We start from the raw sequence: 17,951 nt of genomic DNA, 5'->3' as shown, positions 1-17,951 counted from the left end.
TTATCCATACAGTCCTTGCAAATTTTCCAAACCTAACTAAATTTTGGAGGACCTTTGAATTATTCAAAGCCTACTCTTAAGTTTATCTTAATAGGTGCATTAGTCATTATGGACTAATGGCTGTAAACAACATCTGCAAATTTTCAGTGGCTTACAAAGTAAATGTTTATTTCTTTTTCTTGTCACAGTTCTTGTGGATTGAAAGAGAAGCTCTGCTTCATACAGTCACTTTGAGGCCCCCAAGTTTCTTCTATTTGTGGGTTCACCATCCCTAATGACTTGAAATCCTTTTCTTCCTGATACGTATTTGGGAAAAGGGTGAGAGAGAGCACACAGAAAATTATGTTGGGAAGACTTATGACATAGAACTGGAAATGTCATACATCACTTTAATTCCCATTGACTAGAAATGACCACACTGAACTAGAAGGAGATGGGGATGTAGGTGTTATTCCCCTAGGAAGAGGAAGAGGCACTGGTGGTTATCTAGCCATACTTAGTCACAATATGAAACAATCAACAGCCTAGAAAAAGTAGAATCTAAGCAACAAAATCCTTTGATGTGGGAAAAGATTCGTGAAGAACTCATCAGAAACAGAAATGTCACAGAATTCCTACTTCAGCTTTTCCTTACTTAAAAGGAGCAAACAGTCAAGGCCAGAGTTAATCTCAACATGTCAGCTAACCCTTTCCAATTATTTAGAGCTTTCAAAATATAGGCTTCCCCCTTGCTAGCTGATTTGTGGTTTGGGGTTTCACAACAGCCGTAAAGTAGTTACTGCTAAGACAATAATACTTCCTGACATCTTCCTCAACCTTTTGATGACCAGCGTTGTGATGACCTCACTTACAGGTTCTCCTTACCGGGATAAAATTACAATTGCTATTCTCCAGCTACAAGAAGAAGGGAAGCTGCACATGATGAAAGAGAAATGGTGGCGGGGGAATGGCTGCCCCGAGGAAGACAATAAAGAGGCCAGTGCTCTAGGAGTAGAAAATATTGGGGGCATCTTCATTGTCCTGGCTGCTGGACTGGTTCTTTCTGTGTTTGTAGCCATTGGAGAATTTATATACAAATCACGGAAGAACAATGATATTGAACAGGTGAGTCATCTCTTTCTAGGAGTGGGTGGTTTTTAGTTGGCATTATGTGTCTTAAGTTTGGGGTTTTTAAGCATGCTTGCCTTTTTTTTTTTTTTTTTTTTCTTGTAACAGTCTATTGAATTACACGCCCAGAAGAGACATTTTTGAGTTAGAGCAAAGGGCTGTTGAATTCCTGCCAGGTGCTAGCAGCCTCATTATTTATTAATGAGAAGAAAGAAGAGTCTTATACCCTAAATCCAATTAGCACTATTTGGAATGACAGTGCAGAAATTCCAAACTCATGTTCATTTCTCAAAAAGTTATTTGCTCTTAAGATAGAAACCCTAGATAAAGCAAGGAAGAAATAAATCCAAAATTGGAAAAGATATAAAAAGATATTTGAGAGAAATGTTACCAGTCCTTAAGTGTAGATTCTGAGCACATGTACTAATGCAAAACAACTTATATAAAGATATAAAAGTGGTATTTTGAAATTGAGCATTTTACATCTGTCAAAGTAGGATTTGTAAAAGGATAATTCACTGCCAATTTTTTTTGCTAGGAATTAGATAAACAATACAAAATGGCAATAAGATATATTTGAGACTTGATTTTTCAAAATTGTATTTAGGATTATAGGATGATTTCAGTCATCACCCATTTTGGGTTCTTACTTTTATCTTTGAAGGAAATCACATATGGAACTTACATTCTTCTAAAAAAGATGATGGTGATTTAAGAAAATTCCTTCACAAGCATACTAGAACGAAAAAAATACAAAGCTCATAGTCACTGCAGTGCTTTAGGCCACCCATTCAATTTAAAAATACTATTAGAATTTCAGGACTATGAACTATTAATAACAGACCCAGTTTAACATTGTTGTCATTCTCTCGAAATTCTTAATAATTGTTAATAAGGCGTCCCACATTTTTATTTTGCACTGTGCCCTTCAAATTATGTAGCAGGTTCTGATTCATAATCTGAGGCTAGACCCACTTCCTTTAAGTGGAAGCCCTCCTTAAGCACTCAAAACTAAGGATGATTGGTTGTAATCTGTTTTCATCATGAAAATCTTCCCCAGAAATATAATACAATTGCCAGAGTGTTGAGTACCCCTTTCCTAGACCTCATTATAGAAAACTGTCTTTAATTAAAGGGCAGAATAGACTGATCTGTTTTGTTTTAACCTTCAATTTGCTCTTGAGGTGTCGTTTTATGCAACTAATTTGAAAAATAAAAGTTTGTATATGTTATGCTTTAATGTGCTTCTCATAATTGCCAGCTTCATGTGATTTAAATTTTCATTTAAACATTCATTCTCGCTTCTGATTTATTCATTTTTCTATATTTTTTCCCATTTCTTTTGCATGCAAGGCTTTTTGTTTCTTTTATGGACTGCAATGTAAGCAAACCCATCCAACCAACTCCACTTCTGGAACTACTTTATCTACGGATTTAGAATGTGGCAAATTAATTCGAGAGGAGAGAGGGATTCGGACACAGTCCTCAGTTCATACTGTATAATGTTAAAAAAAAAAAAAAAAAAAAAAAGGTGTGCCCAGTAGAAATTGTATTTGCTGATCGCTGTTGTTGATGGATATCTATATGCACTAAGCATAAGTAGGATAGCAAAACTCATGTACTCTAGACATTGAATTCAATGCATTGGAAACAGATGTGCACTTTATGTTGAAAAGGGGGCATATCAGGGATATATAGACTCCTAGATATGTGCGTTTACAGGAATCTGCTCTGTCCCAAATAGTCATTTTAGCTCTATTTTCATGCACTAAAGATAAGCAACTCCTTCGTCATGAAAAAGAAGATTCAGAGTCAACAGTGAAAGCACGAAAACAAAATGCTAATTCTGTAGACTTCTTTTTATCTTTATGAACATTTTTTCCTCCTCTTTTCTTCTGCCTGTCCCATACATTTTCAAACTACCCAAAGCCCTTATTTTTTCAATAAGTACATATATAACTCCGTGGCACTGTTAATTTTTAATTCAAATTGATTCCGCTATTTAAAATGTATCATTTACACAAAGACTCAAAGGTGTCTTAGATTTTAAAGATTAAAAAACCTTGAAGCAGAGAAAGAAAACTAAAAAAACTCTGGTTTTCACAGAAGAGCATCAGCTTGGTTGAACGTCACTCACAAATACACAACACAGAGAAAAATGATTCCCGGGCAGATATTTGTCAACAGGGAGCTCTCAAGTAACATTTCCTTTTAGAATTTAACGATCTTCTGTAGATTCAGAGTCTCTAAGGAACTGTGATTTTTTTTCAAGCTATATGTTATTTCTTTGAAGATCCCAGCAAACACCTAAGCTATGAACTAACTCAGAGCATCTTCTGTTTACCGCTCACTCACCCTCACTCTTTACACTGGTGAGCATCTTACCACGAGATGTTATTTCACTCCTTTCCCACTCACCTAGGACAGACAGAGTTGTTCTTGGAGCAATCTTTTCTGAGCATTGCCACCTTCATACTCATTGCTGTGGATGTATTACCATTATTAATTCATTCCAAATGTGTTGAGGAGGAGGCAAAAAGGAGAAAACAAATAGAGAAAAGAATTTCCACACACATTAGTTACAGATCTCTGTGGACTTATTTTCTACCTGCATTCAAACTGCTGTAAATAATTCCCACTCTAACTCAACTTGGTGACATAGAAAGCCAATTGCATACTTAATTTGTTGTGACACAGAATGTCGGATGGTCCCTCTGGGCTTGTTTCCCCTTCACAGTGAATAGGAGAATTGAAGATGCCTTTCATCTTCTCTCAATATGGGATCAGTTGGTCTTTGTTCTCCTTAATGGGATTACCTTTTGACACATCAAGTGATCCCCTAAAACATACTCCTCAGGAGTAGAGATATGCCATCTGTGCAGTATGTATCATTTCACCTTCTCTTTGCTCAGCTTTAAATGGGTTCCAATTTTTGAATCACAAGTTTTTCCAATCAGTCCTATATTCCTCCAGTAAAGCATGTTCAAGAAACTTGACTCTTGCTCTGATTGTTTCTCATCCTTGCTTTCTTCTTTAAATAAATGTACTTTTAAGAAAATATCTATAAATAATACTAACATTTATTTGCTCTTTTTGAAATAGAAGCAATATACTCTTTGACCCAGGTCAGAGTTCACATTTTCGTAATCAATAGAATCAGATGTTGGGATAAGTATGACATTATTCTCAGTTTCATATTTCATTGATTTAGTATATAGAAACAAATTGCATGAGTTTCTTTTCCCAAGGACTTTTTAAAAAAACAAACTGCTACCAAAAAAGTTCAAGTATGATCAATAAAGTACAGACAATTAAGGTTAACAATAACTAACAAAACTTGCCTTTCTACAGAGATCATTCTGTAAAACTATAACTCAGAGATTTGGATAAAGAAATGATTCCTTTCAAAAATTAATATCTGTGTCCTACTTTAGACTGTATACTACCTAATTCCAATATTTTATATACTATATAGTATAGTTTCCAAAATGTTTTCACATATAACATTACATTTGATCCTTTCAACAACTTTAATTCAGCTTTACTAACAGAAAAATAGAGTCTAGAGTCATCATCACAGTCTAGAGACTAGAATCATAAAATTTAGAATCAGAAGAGAATTTTCTAAGTCAGCCAAACTTAGGTTCAAGTTGTAGTATAGCCACATGCTGAATGACTTCAGGCAAGTTACTGAATTTCTTAGAGCCTTGGTTTCTTAATATGTAATACTGGAGCATAGTTTCTAGAACATAACATTATTTTAAAGGAGTACTTCTCAAAATGGGTTCCATTGGAAAGTGTTTCTCAAATAAGTATTTTATTTTTAAATAACCTACAGAGCATCACACTAAATATTCCTTTACTGCATGATATTTCAGTGTGTTTAATATGTTGTCATGCATTGAGAATTTCCAACGAGGTGAAAAAGTTTTCAGCATTTTTCAAACCTAGTAGATCAGAGAATCTTTTTTCCCTGAAGCATCTTGACAGACCAGTGTTCCACAGATAGTACTCTAGGGAACACTGGTATGATAATGTGTATCTCATCCCAGGATAATGTGCAAAACATCTTGCACTGTGACCAGCACATAGTAGCCATTCAGTAAACAATTACTTATTATTTGGAGTAAATTTCTGAAACTCAATTTGCTCATTTGTAAAATAAAGATAATATTATTGACTTTATACATTTACTATGAGAATTAAATGAAATAATACCATGGGGTAGAAAATGAAATGATTTATAGAAGTCTCATTAATAAATACTGGTTTAAAAAAATGGGGTAGAGTTTTGGAACTCAACTCTAGAAATTCTAATTTAATTAGGATGGAGTTGGCTCAGGACAATAGTAATTTTGTCAGATGCCCAGTTGATTTTAATGCACAGAAAGGGCTAAAACCAATAAACTAGACATAAATTTATGTATCTAATTAGAACTCAGTAAATCATTGCTGTTTATTAATTTGTTAACTTTAGAAGTAGAACCACTAATTCCAAACAATATATATAATACATGGTTAGCATATAATATTCAATAGACCCTTACCACTGAGAACTCAGAAAGAAACTGCACATCTCTGAGATAGATTTTTCATGATATTCAACTGATGATCTTCATGTTCCATTGTGAAACATAAGGCAAGCCCTACTCAAAATTACCAAGTAGCTGGTTTATTGCTCTCTGTGCCCTTTCGTCCCTTGAGGCACCTATGTTCTTTCACTCCACTCTTTTTCCTTTTATTCTAGCTCTCAGACAACCAGTTCTTGCTGTCACAGATAGTCTTGCTATCTGCTAAGACCACAGTGATCTCAGCAGGGACCATTGCATTTCAAGTGAAATTTAGAAAAGACTTGTACAAAACCTTTCAAACTCTATGTTTACATCATTAGTTCTCAGATTTGGTGTAAATCAAAATCACCTGGGGAAGTTATCTAAACTACAGTGTAGAGGCTTTACCTCCAGACATTCCTCCTCAGTAGGTATAGTTCAGGAATCTGCATTTTTAATAAAGCCTAAAAATAAATGCTTAAAACTACTTATATGCATTAGTTTTCATAAAAATCAGCTTGAATACAGCCATTTTCTTCAAAATTTGGTCACACATGAGTCTTCCTTAAAATTATCTTTAATACAAGAAAAAAAATTTTAATAGCTCTTCCTACATGAGTTTTTTCCCAGCAATCCTAAATACAGTTGTTTTCCTAAAAAGTTGCTGGTAAACATGAGTTTTCATTAAAACTAGCTTGAATATAGCAGTTTTATTTCAAATTAGATGGTAAGCATGAGTTTTTATTAAACAGTAGCAGGTTATCTGCGGATTGTACTTTGAGAAATATTGTTTAGCGTCAGGAAGAGAGAAGGAAGGCATTCAAAGATCAATCAAGTGCATCAGCAGCGATGAGTCATATAATATTGTCTGATTTGTTTCCTAACAGGTGTGTCTCTATCTTAATACAATAAGGGGAAAAATAAAGCTTTATATTTTACGTTGTTTAATTTTAGATTAAAATACATAATGGAATTATTTAGAGTTTTCCAAGCAAAACTGGAACTACCTAAGGAATACATGGCCGGTGGGGATCTTGCTGTTAGAACAATCAGCTGGATCATATAATTATAAACCTCTTCAAGGAAAATTATTTCTCATTACCTCACTGCATTTGACTAAGCATTACATTATGTTCCACATGAGCCATCTGTGGCAAAGCAGCATTACAATGACTCCCAATTAGTTCCCAAGCTCATGACCCTTATACTACAAGGACTATTTTCTAGTAAGCAATTTAAAAGTAGCCTGAACAGTCTTTAAAAGCAAAGGGAGAGCAAAGCATTCTCACTTATTGTACTATTTTCTGCACATCTAACTGTGCCAAATGGCATTATTAATTAACTATTATAGATAATGAAAAATTTCTGCTTGATGCTGCAATACTAACTTGCCTTTAGGAACCATCTCATTATGTTTCTCACAGTTATAGAATTTTATGTCCAGATGCACAAGCATATTAAAATTATTTTTGGTTTCAAAATTCTCTCCACAGAGACTGGTATTATGGAGAATGAGATTCTTCCTTAAATTTCCTAAGACTTTCTATCTACAAATACAAGGGCATTCTTGTGATAAAAAGTCAACATCACAAATGTACTGTGTGGTTTCACACCCTGTAGAATCTGAACTTTGTCGTTGTCAGCCCAATACAGCTAATGGCTCAGACTACATAACATTATCGGATGCTTCCTAGTGTCTGAGGCTCCATTTCTTCTGTAGTCTGATAAATTTATTTAGTGAATGACTTGCAGAAGTCTCTTTAATCAGATTATTTTCATAATTGTGCAAAGTGACCTTTCCTTGCCTAGAAACCCAATGATTCATTAATTAACAGAGAAGCCAGGAAGCAATTAAAATTCATTTAGAAATAAATTTTCCAATGTACAGCTTGAGGCTGTCTTATAAACCAAACAAACTCTGCAAGATGCATGTGGCCCAATGGACAGGTGACTTGGGAATCACAAGCCAAGAATTCACGCTGCTGCTAAATGGCTATGTGTCTTTGGGCAAGTCTTGGGACCTGGGAATCACAAACCAAGAATTCACGAGCCACGCTACTGCTAAGAGGCCGTGTGTCTTTGCGCAAGTCATTTTACTTCCCTCAGCCTTAGTTTCCTCACGTGCAGAATGAGGAGTCTACCTTTGCAGTTCTCTTCCAACTATGATATTTTTAAATTTAGTAGAAAATGGGAAGGAAATAAAAATACAGAAGCATTGAAAAAAAAGGTTTTTGTTTATATATGTATTTTTTTAATATGGTTGTGTTTGTCTCCTGAGCACATTAAATTCTTATGGAAAGAAGCAGAATTACTTTGTTAGTACTTCAAGGTAGAAAGGGCTGCCCTGGATATAGAGAAAATGGCCATCACAGCATCAAGGAACAAGAGGGCTGACCACCCAATCAATCATAAGCAAATCATTATACACACAGTGAAGGTTACAGAAGTGGAATTGTGCTTAATTTTAATGAGCCTATGGACTAGGTTTTTAAGAAAAGAAGAACTAGACATGACATGTCTCTAAGAAGCTATTCAAAGCTATAGAACTGATTACATATGAGGGTACTTCAAAGAGTTCATGGAAAGATTCATATTACCTTCTAATCTTACTTTTCCATGAACTTTTTGAAGTACCTTGGTATAATTCAGGAAAGGGAGCGGTAACTAAAGTATACAATAAGCCTCTAAAACTCTATTCTGTAAGTGGAACTTAAGTGTTTCCGCTAAAGAGGAACAAGGAAAAACAAAAGAAAAGGACAGCTTTTATTTTGTATCATTTTTACCCCACTCCTTCTTCTCACCATCAAGCATCAGGGTTTTCTCATAACTGCTCCCAATCTGGAGATGAGCCAAACTCTTAGCTTGAGAGTTTTAAGTGGTCTTTGCAAATTTGTACACAGACAAAAATCTTGAAAACCATGGCTTTCAATTGCAAGATCCAGATGTTTTATTGAATAAGTTAGTTGCTTTAATTTTAAAAGTTAATTTATAATCAGCAAGAGCCAAAACCCAGAAGGCTAAGGTTGGGAAATACAGATGATGATGTTTTCTGACCCCAGACTAGATTTTGACCACTAGGAAAGAAAGAGAGAATTGGAGGGAAGTCTTGAACGCTTAGATGCTACTGGAATCTCTGAGAGGAGCCCTAACAGCCATCCTTGAGCCAATTTCAATCTGGGGGAGGACAGGAAAATAGAAATCCCTGAAAAATTCAAAGGGAATACTGAACAGAAAATATCATTGTCAGAGTCACAGGGTGTAATCCAAGAGATGGTAAGACTTGTAGAGATATCTTACATCCAACTGTCTCTTGAATGTCAGAATTACAATATCTAAGCAGTGAGGCTATGGAAAGCTTCATAGAGTCTTCCTCAGTCCCAAAGAATGCAAGAAAAAATATTCAGATGTCCGTGACCCTTCCCACCCAAGAGGTTTGTAGAAGATCTGAGAGAACCAGTGGCCTGGAAAACCTGAGGTTGAAATGGAAAAGACAGAGTGTGTGGACATGACATGCAGACCGTGGTGGAACCATGGGCATCTCGGAGGATACAGCAGAGACAGAGACCAGTATCAATGACCCAGTAGGATGTCACACCTCAGTGGAAGCCAAAAGAATGGTAGTTATGGGGCCACTGCTCCCGGGCCCTCTTGCCACCTTTTCTAATCCCAGACAGTTCTTGGAATGAACAGAAGAAGGAGGGAGGTAGGACAAAGCCTGCATTAACTTAGCCATTAACTGAAAGAAAATATTTTAAACCAAAAGTGAATTATCTTGAGTTGATAAGATCCACTAACAGATGAGGAATCTGTAAGCTAAGGTGAGTTCTGTTATTTAAAAAAAAGGTATTACATAAAATTTTTGTACATCCAAGCTCAAGAAAAATGCATGCCTACTACAGTGGGTATCAGCCAGTACCCCAAAGACTCTACCTGCTGGGAAATGTGTACTGTGGACAATTAAAATGCTACATCAGGTCCATTTACCTTGCAGGCAGGGCTATTCCCTGTAGGAAAAGGGGTATGCTAAAAATCTCTTTGAAGTTCATGGTCCTAATTCAGCCTCTGAAATACTTAAAAAGACCAGCCCCTCTTCATTAGGTGAGGGAAAGCCAAACCCCACAGGGTCGTCTCAGGCCTTCAGTGCAAGAAGCCAAAGAGAAGCCAGAGGGGCAGGAAACAAGCCACACTGGCCTCTGACAGTGACTCCAGAGAAGGGCCATGTGTGTTTTGCATTGAAATGCAAATCCACATTTCTGCCACTTTTCAGCAAGGGCAGCTGCTTACCTCTGGATACACAAGGCCACCTGAAACTTCTTATTATGGCAGAAACATCTGCTCTCTGGTCATAAGGCTTGAGTGGGCCACTTTTCATCCTCCTCTCTATACCCATCAGCCACTTTTGTGTCCTTTCTGGGGCAAGGGAGAGTTTTGCTGCTCTTGAGTGCCCTCCGGAGGCCATGGGAGACTCAGAGGACATTCTTGAGCCAATCTGATGGTAGACCCTGATGACAGGCCCTGTTGACATTTCTCTGCTGAAGTGACTGCCTCCTCTGAGAGCCTAAGACAGAAGCAGGTGAGCAGAGGACAATTTTCCTGTGTTCTCTGGTCCCCACACCTATGAGATTGTCTTATCCCACTGCATGGGAGTTTGACTCCAGAAGAGGCAGATAAGGGGCCCCTTCTCAGATTTTCCTCAGCATCTAGGCTCTGGTCAAGATTCTATGACCACCCAGTTTAACACCCAGTCAAATGTTTCTCCTTGAGAGCAGAAACAAAACAATTCTATCTTCATACTCTATCCTCAATCCTATGCTGGGTCCTGAAGGCTCTAAGCCTGATATTTAATGTCGAACTTTTACAAAGTACTTGCTTTTTCCTTTTTTCGAACACCTGGCTGTTGTAATTAATAGCTTCAAAGGCTGCAGTGTCTTCTATAGATCCACAAAAGTCTATTTAAGAGCTCAAAGCTGCAAATTGAACCCTTTTTTCTTTCTATATCATCCCTACCCTGAAGGCAATGCATATAAAAGCTCTTGCTACAACTTTAAAAGTGGGAAAAAGAATTGGGATTCAGAGGAAGGAAAAAAAAGCACATGGATTAACATCTCAAAATGTTATATTGCCTCAATAGTAACCCCACTTCTCAAAGTTTTCCCTAATGTTAAAGAATGAACTTACACACCCCTACCTGCCAGGAGTTTATGTTTTATAGTCCTGGGCAGCCATCCCATGTACAAAATTTCTTAAAGAATTCTTAAAAAAAAAATATGGATTGTGCATGCCATTACAAATATACATATGTTTATTTTAATGGGAGAATAAGTTTTTAAAAGTGAAATCTTTAAATGAAGTTCAACTTCAGAAAGAAGATCCTTGTGTATCTGAGGCCATGGAGTAACCCTGTGTCTCGCATAGGTATATTTTTAAGGTTTGAGGAGCTCAGATAAGACAGCAAGGAATTCTAGGGCACACATTCAAGCAAATGGAGAAGCTGAAATCTAGGATCTGAGAAGGCACAGATGTTGGCACCAGGTTCCAGGTGTAGGAGCAAAGATGAAATCGGGTAGGAGAGAGGATGTAGAGGTGCTGACAACACAGCAGTAACAAAGCTAGGAAAAATGAGTTCTGGAGTCTACGTGCTATAGCCAAATGAAGAGGAGTCGAGAGCTCTCAGGAGTGATTACCTATGGGGAGCCAGTTTAAAGCATCCAAGGTGCAGGGAAATGGGCTGGGCAGGGAGTGGCTTCTGGATCACAGGTGGGATAAGGGTAGTGACCACACTTTGAAGTTTTATTTCAGTTTCTAAATTTCCTCCACCCTAAGATTTTTCACACAGTCCCAGGAGATGAGAATCAACTCCCTCATTAGCTCCCAGGCACAAATCAACATAATGACTATTCTGGAAGCTGATATAATGGTCAACACTCAACATCTTTGATCCACTTTTTAATCATTCCAAGAATGGTGTATGAAAGATGGCCCATGGATTCTGAATGAACCCAAAAAACAGATAAAACCAGAGTAAATGTGCTCAAATCCTCAGTTCTGGAATGCAAGAACTCCCCACAAAGGTGGTACACATGTAACTACTCCAAGAATTTTCCTCAACCTACCTTCTTGAAACTAGTGGGAGATGATTGATGCCTGGACTTTGCTCTCAGATCATCAATTATCCTGTGAAGAAGTGAAATCCTTGTGTAAACAGGCAACCAGATTTCCCAAGTCTGAAGGTAGCAAGTGCATGAATAGGATTCTTCTGTTCCTATTCCTTAAACTTGCCTGACTCCAGGCCCAAAACACATTAAACATTGTAGGTTTGCTCTCACGCTAGCCCTCAGAGTTAAAAAAAAAAAAAAAAAAAAAAAGAATGTTAAGGATGTGAATATTTAGTCCTTCTTTTTTAAAAAAAATAAATAAATCCATTGAGACACTGACTCCGTGGAATTATGGCAGCATTTGACCAAGCCAAGAAAATGATAGTAATAATAATCCCATTCTCTCTCTGGAAACTATTCCTTCGATATTCTATATTTTATTGAAAATGGTCTTTACAAAAGATTTCAAATCACAGCTTGCTTTCAAGTTATAGCAGGTCTATATATAAAATGAAAGATTTTATATCTCTAAAATGACAACAATATTACCTATATCTTTTTCCTCCATGTGTAATGTGAAAATTTATTAGACAATGTCACATAGCACTCCAAGCATCTTTTAATAAGAAGCCTAATAAATTAAAAGGAGAAACTTATACAAAATGTAAGATTTATATTATACTATTTGGTACGCCAAAGCTTCTAAAAAATAATCTGTCAGAAAAGCCCTTAAAGGTATAAGCACCTAAAGTAGTTCTAAGTGTTCTCCTACATGTACCAGTGAATAAAAGAACCGAATGTATAAATGCTAAATTTATAATAAGAAATCAATTTGACGTTTTCAATCTGATGCAACATTTACAATCAGTATGAAAGCCAATGCTAGACAGCCTTGTTATTTGAATACTGTGAACTCAAATCACATTCTAACACAGAGCTTTTCTTATAACTTTTTAAAAACATGGTTCTCTTCCCCGGGCCATTTTTTCTGAAGCAGTGTATTTTAGGCACAAAACAAAAACAGCTCCTTTTGAGTTCCTCCCACCCCTTCCTGGGCAACATTTGCAATGGAAGGAACAAGGTATAAGGTGAGAAGTTATCATTTATATTCAGGCTTACACCAGCACCAGGAAATTAAATATTTGTGGTTAATCCAAAGGAGGTTCCATATAGTCAGCAATTACAAAGAGAAGCAAACCAAATGGTAGGGTGAGGAAAGCAAAAGAAGGCAGGAGAAGAGAAGGAAAGGAGGCTCATGAGGGATACATCACAGGCACCTAAAAAAGTAGAGAAGAGGAAGAACTTTCTGCAAAACCACAATAAACAGGCTAACTTTTCTCTTGTTAAAACCAGGAGAGCTACAGTTCTAGCTGAAGTTTCACTTGTATTCTTTACTAGATTAACTTCTGTTTTCCAATTTCCTTTCCTCTAAAAGAAAAGTCACACACACACACACACACACACACACACACACACCCTTAGCATAAATGGAAATACCACACTACATTACTATAAATTCTTTGTAAGTAAATTTTCCTATCAGACTTATCATCATAGGGATTCATTTAAAATGGGTTCATAGGCACAAAGATGTTATTTTTTGGCAAGAGACTGTAGTTAGCTTCATTACCTTCTGAAGTTTGAACATCTATCCTTCACGGGGCATAACACAAGCTGAAATAACTCCTGTTACTACATAAACACTGAAATATATTATGAACTTGGCAAAATGAGTAATAACATCTATCGAAAATTTATATTTTAAACATGTATAGGACCTCTTTTAACTAAAACACTGATACAAGCAACTCGAAGGAGTTGCTGGCATACAATGGCTCAAATCAAAGAAGTATGAACACTTTATTGTATCTCCCCCACCAAAAAAAAAAAAAATCAGTGGGTGCCATAGACTTAAAATATTTTCACTGTGGTGTATAAAAATTTTATTTTGAAGAAAGAGTGTGTTTACAATGTGCCAGGCATTGGATTAAGTGTTTTACTTATATAAGCTCAGCTCACTGAACTCTCATATGAGTTCTATGAAAAGGATCCTACTACTGTCCCATTTTATAAATAAGAAAACTGAATCAAAGAGAAAATAAACATTTTGCCTCATGTAACCCAGCAACTAAGTAGCATAACTAATTTTTTTTTTTTTTTTTCTGACCAGTAAGGGGATCGCAACCCTCAGCACGGTGTCATCTGCACCATGCTCAGCCAGTGAGCGCACCGGCCATCCTCATATAGGATCCGAACCCAAGGCCTCGGTGCTCCCAGCGCCACACTCTCCTGAGTGAGCCACGGGGCCGGCTCCATAACTGAAATTTAAACTCCACCATTCTGGTGCCAAAGGTCAATTCCAAACTATAATTAATGGCTGGATACAGGGCCATTAAAAATGTGAATCCCATCCACCAGAGATAAATAGGAGGACCTAGGATCCAGGCTACCAGAGGTATTTCCAGTCTGTAAAGCACCAGAGGATACTATTGGGATATCCTGCCTCCAAATGAGCTGGCTCTGAAGTAAGGTAGCTAGCTTAATGTCATTATGTTTGATACTTTCTTATGAAGTTAGAGTTTCGGAATTTAAACTGTCATGCTTAAAAATAATGTTTCTATGGATCTGTAAAGACAAGGGAGTTCACAAAAACCCACACCCAGAAATAGATCCTTTAAAAATTTTGATCCTGATTCAGAAGTTCAATCTTTATATACTATATGTATCTTTAATTCTTAGATTATAAAAGGCAAATTAATTAATGAATATGAGCCCCTCCCATGCCACTCGGAGCTGAGAGGTGACCTTCACAGTTTCATTTCCTGTGGATATGCAAGTGTGTAGTTTACTTGAGCCCATGGCTGGTAGGGTCCTTAAAGGTCATCTTTGCTTGTGACAACAGCAAAAACTTGGAAGCAGAAAGGTCAGCCTCAATATCTTGCCATTTCTTTTTGAAAGCTGGAGACAAGGTGAGAATCAAACAGAAATCATTGTCTGTGACCAAAGACAGAGAAACCAGACCACTGAGAAAGCTGTATTGATATCCACTCTCATGCTAGTGGCAAGAAATAAATACTTGGTGTTAATCAAAAAAATAAAGATGTTTGTTGTATTTTAAGGAAGACTAAAATTTGGGGAAGGATTTCGTTTTTAAAGAAAAACTTAATTGAAACGTATTGTCAAGATGAGATCTATTACCACCCCTCTACTCAAAACAGGGAAGCCAGAAGGTTTCAAGGAGTCCTTCCTGCATTGTGTCTCACATGGAAGCCACACTTAGAGACTCACTGGGCTTTTTCAATGTAAAATAAAATGGAATATCTGAAATCAAATGCTCAAGAGTTCAAATAGGGCTGGCCAGGTAGCTCAGTTGGTTAGAGCATAGTATTGATAACACCAAGGTCCAGGGTTCTGTCCCTGAACCAGCCAGCTACAAAAAAAATAATAATAATCATTCAAATAAAGCAAAAAGATTGGAATTTGTTAATACATACTTTATGGAAAAACAATTCACAAAATGTTATCTATAAGATGAAAAAAGAATTAAGAATCAAGGTTTGGATAATTTCTCGTGAAAGTAATTGGGTTTGGGCAGTCCAGATGAACTGAGTTTAAACGCAGGCTTAGAGAACAAATCTATGGTTATTGGATGGGGGAAGAGGAGGGGGGGAGGGTGGGGGAGGGAGGGGAGAGATTGGATAAGAGTTATAAGGAATAAGTATGATTTGTAACAATGGATATGCTAATAAAAGATAAATTAGTTAAAAAGTGGGGGGGGGAAATGCAGGCTTTTCCTCTTAGGTAAGTTACTTAATATCGCCAATAGTAAATTTCCCCATCTGTTTAATTAGCATAACAACTCTTTCTTTATAAGGTTGCTGTAAGATTTATATGTGATAATGTTTGTAAATTCCTTGCCACTCCTTCCTTTTCTCCCTCCTTTTCTTCCATTTTCATAATCTCCCTGAAACCAGAAACGTCCTGTGCCAAAAAAACCTTTGTCCATTGAAATAAATTTCCAAGAAAAGTTTGCAAAACTCTAATACAACACTATCGCAATGACACTATAAAAGAGTCACTTGATCTTAGTAGCAACACATAAATTTCAGGTGACATAATGTTAAAAAAATCATATTTTACTTGTGATGTGCTTATTCTAACATTTTTGGAGGATAATTCATAGAAAACATTTCTGAGTTCTTCCTTTGTGTGGCATGACACCCCTCCCAATTCACTGAAGCCAACTTCTTTCTTTAAGGCACTTGCAACTAAGAGAAATCACCTGGTGGCATGTAGTCATTTGACTTTCAACTGTATCCACTGTGAGCTAATGGCAAGGGAGTAATGCTTGCACTTCCAAAACCGTTACCAGAGGCTTTGGGTTTTTAGAGGAGTCTTTTTATTATTATTCTGATAAGAACACTTAACTTGAGATCTACCTTCTTAAATTGTAAGTGCACAATACAATGTTGTCGACTATAGGCTTGTTGTACGGCAGATCTCTAGAACTTATTCATCTTGCATAACTAAAACTTTATAACCATTAAGCAGCAACTGCCCCCATTTTTCCTTCTCCATATCCCTTGGCAACAACCATTCTACTCTCTGTTCCTATGAGTTTGACTATTTTAGATACATCGTTGAATGGAATTGTGCCAACTTTGTTCTTCTGTGCTGGCTTATCCACTAGAGAATGTTTTAAGAGTTACTTCGTCAAAAAGAAAACTACCTTGTAGAAATCCTTATAAGCAAGAATTTATCACTCAAAGATCTTATCTGGGCTAGAAAAAATGACAGCAAATTATGTTTCATTGGGCCATTTATATACTGTGCATGTGAATAGATATAGTGTAATTGTAATGGGGACATGTATATATCATCTGTATATGTACATTTTATAGTCATAATTCCACTTTTCTTTGTATTATGCCATCATTTTTGCTATGCAGTTCAGTACCACATTATTTTTCATTTCAACCACTGCCACATCATTGCTGCTACCAGAATCTCTGTTTTTTGGAGAAAATATACAATTTAAAATTGTTTTTTTTTTCTTTTTTTTTATCAGAAAGGAAAGTCATCAAGGATTAGATTTTATTTTAGGAACAAAGTAAGGTTTCATGGGAGAAAAAAACAAAGCCTTGGTGTAGAGAAGGTTTGTTCATTTTCTATAGCATTACTGAAGTGTCCATATGCCTTGATATCAATGTTTGGATCATCTCAATGGGGGAAATGACTTAATTTAACTCTGTTTTGGTGTCTCAGCAAAGGTAAGTTGTCTATTTTGAGAGCCTTGAGTTTTCTCTAACTGGTAGTTTTTATACTACTGCATCTGTGAATGAAAGCCCAAAGCTTACCCAGCTAATTAGCCACCTCAGTTTCCTCAAGTAGAAAATGTGGGTGGCCAGCGGGTGGAGGAGGAGGTGATGGGAACGGGCCAGTTGAGGCAGAGTTGCCTTAAGACCAGTATCTTGCATTCCTTAAAACCTAGGCAAGAGACCGATCAACGGCAGAATAGAGATATGTCTGATTAGGCTAATGATCTATTATTTCGTGTTCTCTAGTGTCTTTCTTTCAATGCCATCATGGAAGAGCTGGGAATCTCACTCAAGAATCAGAAAAAATTAAAGAAAAAGTCGAGAACTAAGGGGAAATCTTCCTTCACAAGTATCCTTACTTGCCATCAGAGACGAACTCAGAGAAAGGAGACTGTGGCATGATCCAAGAAAACACCTATAGAAACTTTTCAGGAAGAAAAAGGACATGTTCGATACAGATGTTTGGAGAAAGAATTCTGATGAGCGTGTGATGTGTTTCCATATATCTATATCCATAACTCTGATTGTGTATACAGATATAAGAAACACAAATGTTTAAAAAGCTCACATAGATACTACTCGGGAATTGATACCAGTTCTTTTGAAATGAATTTTTATGCTCACTTATTTTGCATTTTCTCTTTCATCCCCAACAAATGACTGTGTGTGCTTTCTAAATAATAATAAAACAACAGGGTTTTTTTTTTTTTTTTCCAGAACAAGTCTGAGTCTTGGTTTGTTCCCATTCATATAGTTTGGTTGCTAGTGTCATCAGCGTGGTTGAGTTTATTATTCTGAAGAATCCTCTTACCTGTTTAGACAAAGTCACTTGGGGCTGAGTTTTCAAATATTACTTTTAGTTTATACCAAGTAGTTCTTAT

The 17,951-nt window shown here is 36.6% G+C and overlaps 1 protein-coding gene across 9 annotated transcripts in view; it reads left to right on the top strand.

Moving 5' to 3' along the window:
- The window catches only part of GRIK1 (glutamate ionotropic receptor kainate type subunit 1), a 394,762-nt gene extending 377,290 nt beyond the window's left edge, over window positions 1–17,472 (top strand). For 4 of the 9 annotated variants that reach the window (XM_063090144.1, XM_063090140.1, XM_063090129.1 and 1 more), the window contains 2 exons: window positions 854–1,104; window positions 17,317–17,472. In XM_063090144.1, coding sequence (XP_062946214.1) covers window positions 854–1,104; window positions 17,317–17,472 — 407 coding nt within the window. Of the gene's footprint in view, window positions 1–853; window positions 1,105–2,460; window positions 2,611–16,820; window positions 16,908–17,316 lie in introns of those variants that run through there. The other 5 variants (XM_063090136.1, XM_063090134.1, XM_063090126.1 and 2 more) reach the window with 2 other exon arrangements.
- Window positions 17,473–17,951: the final 479 nt, after the last annotated feature.

Source organism: Cynocephalus volans, chromosome 1 (assembly GCF_027409185.1).
Source record: "Cynocephalus volans isolate mCynVol1 chromosome 1, mCynVol1.pri, whole genome shotgun sequence".
Lineage (NCBI taxonomy): Eukaryota > Metazoa > Chordata > Mammalia > Dermoptera > Cynocephalidae > Cynocephalus > Cynocephalus volans.
This window is presented reverse-complemented; position numbering and strand designations above follow the sequence as displayed.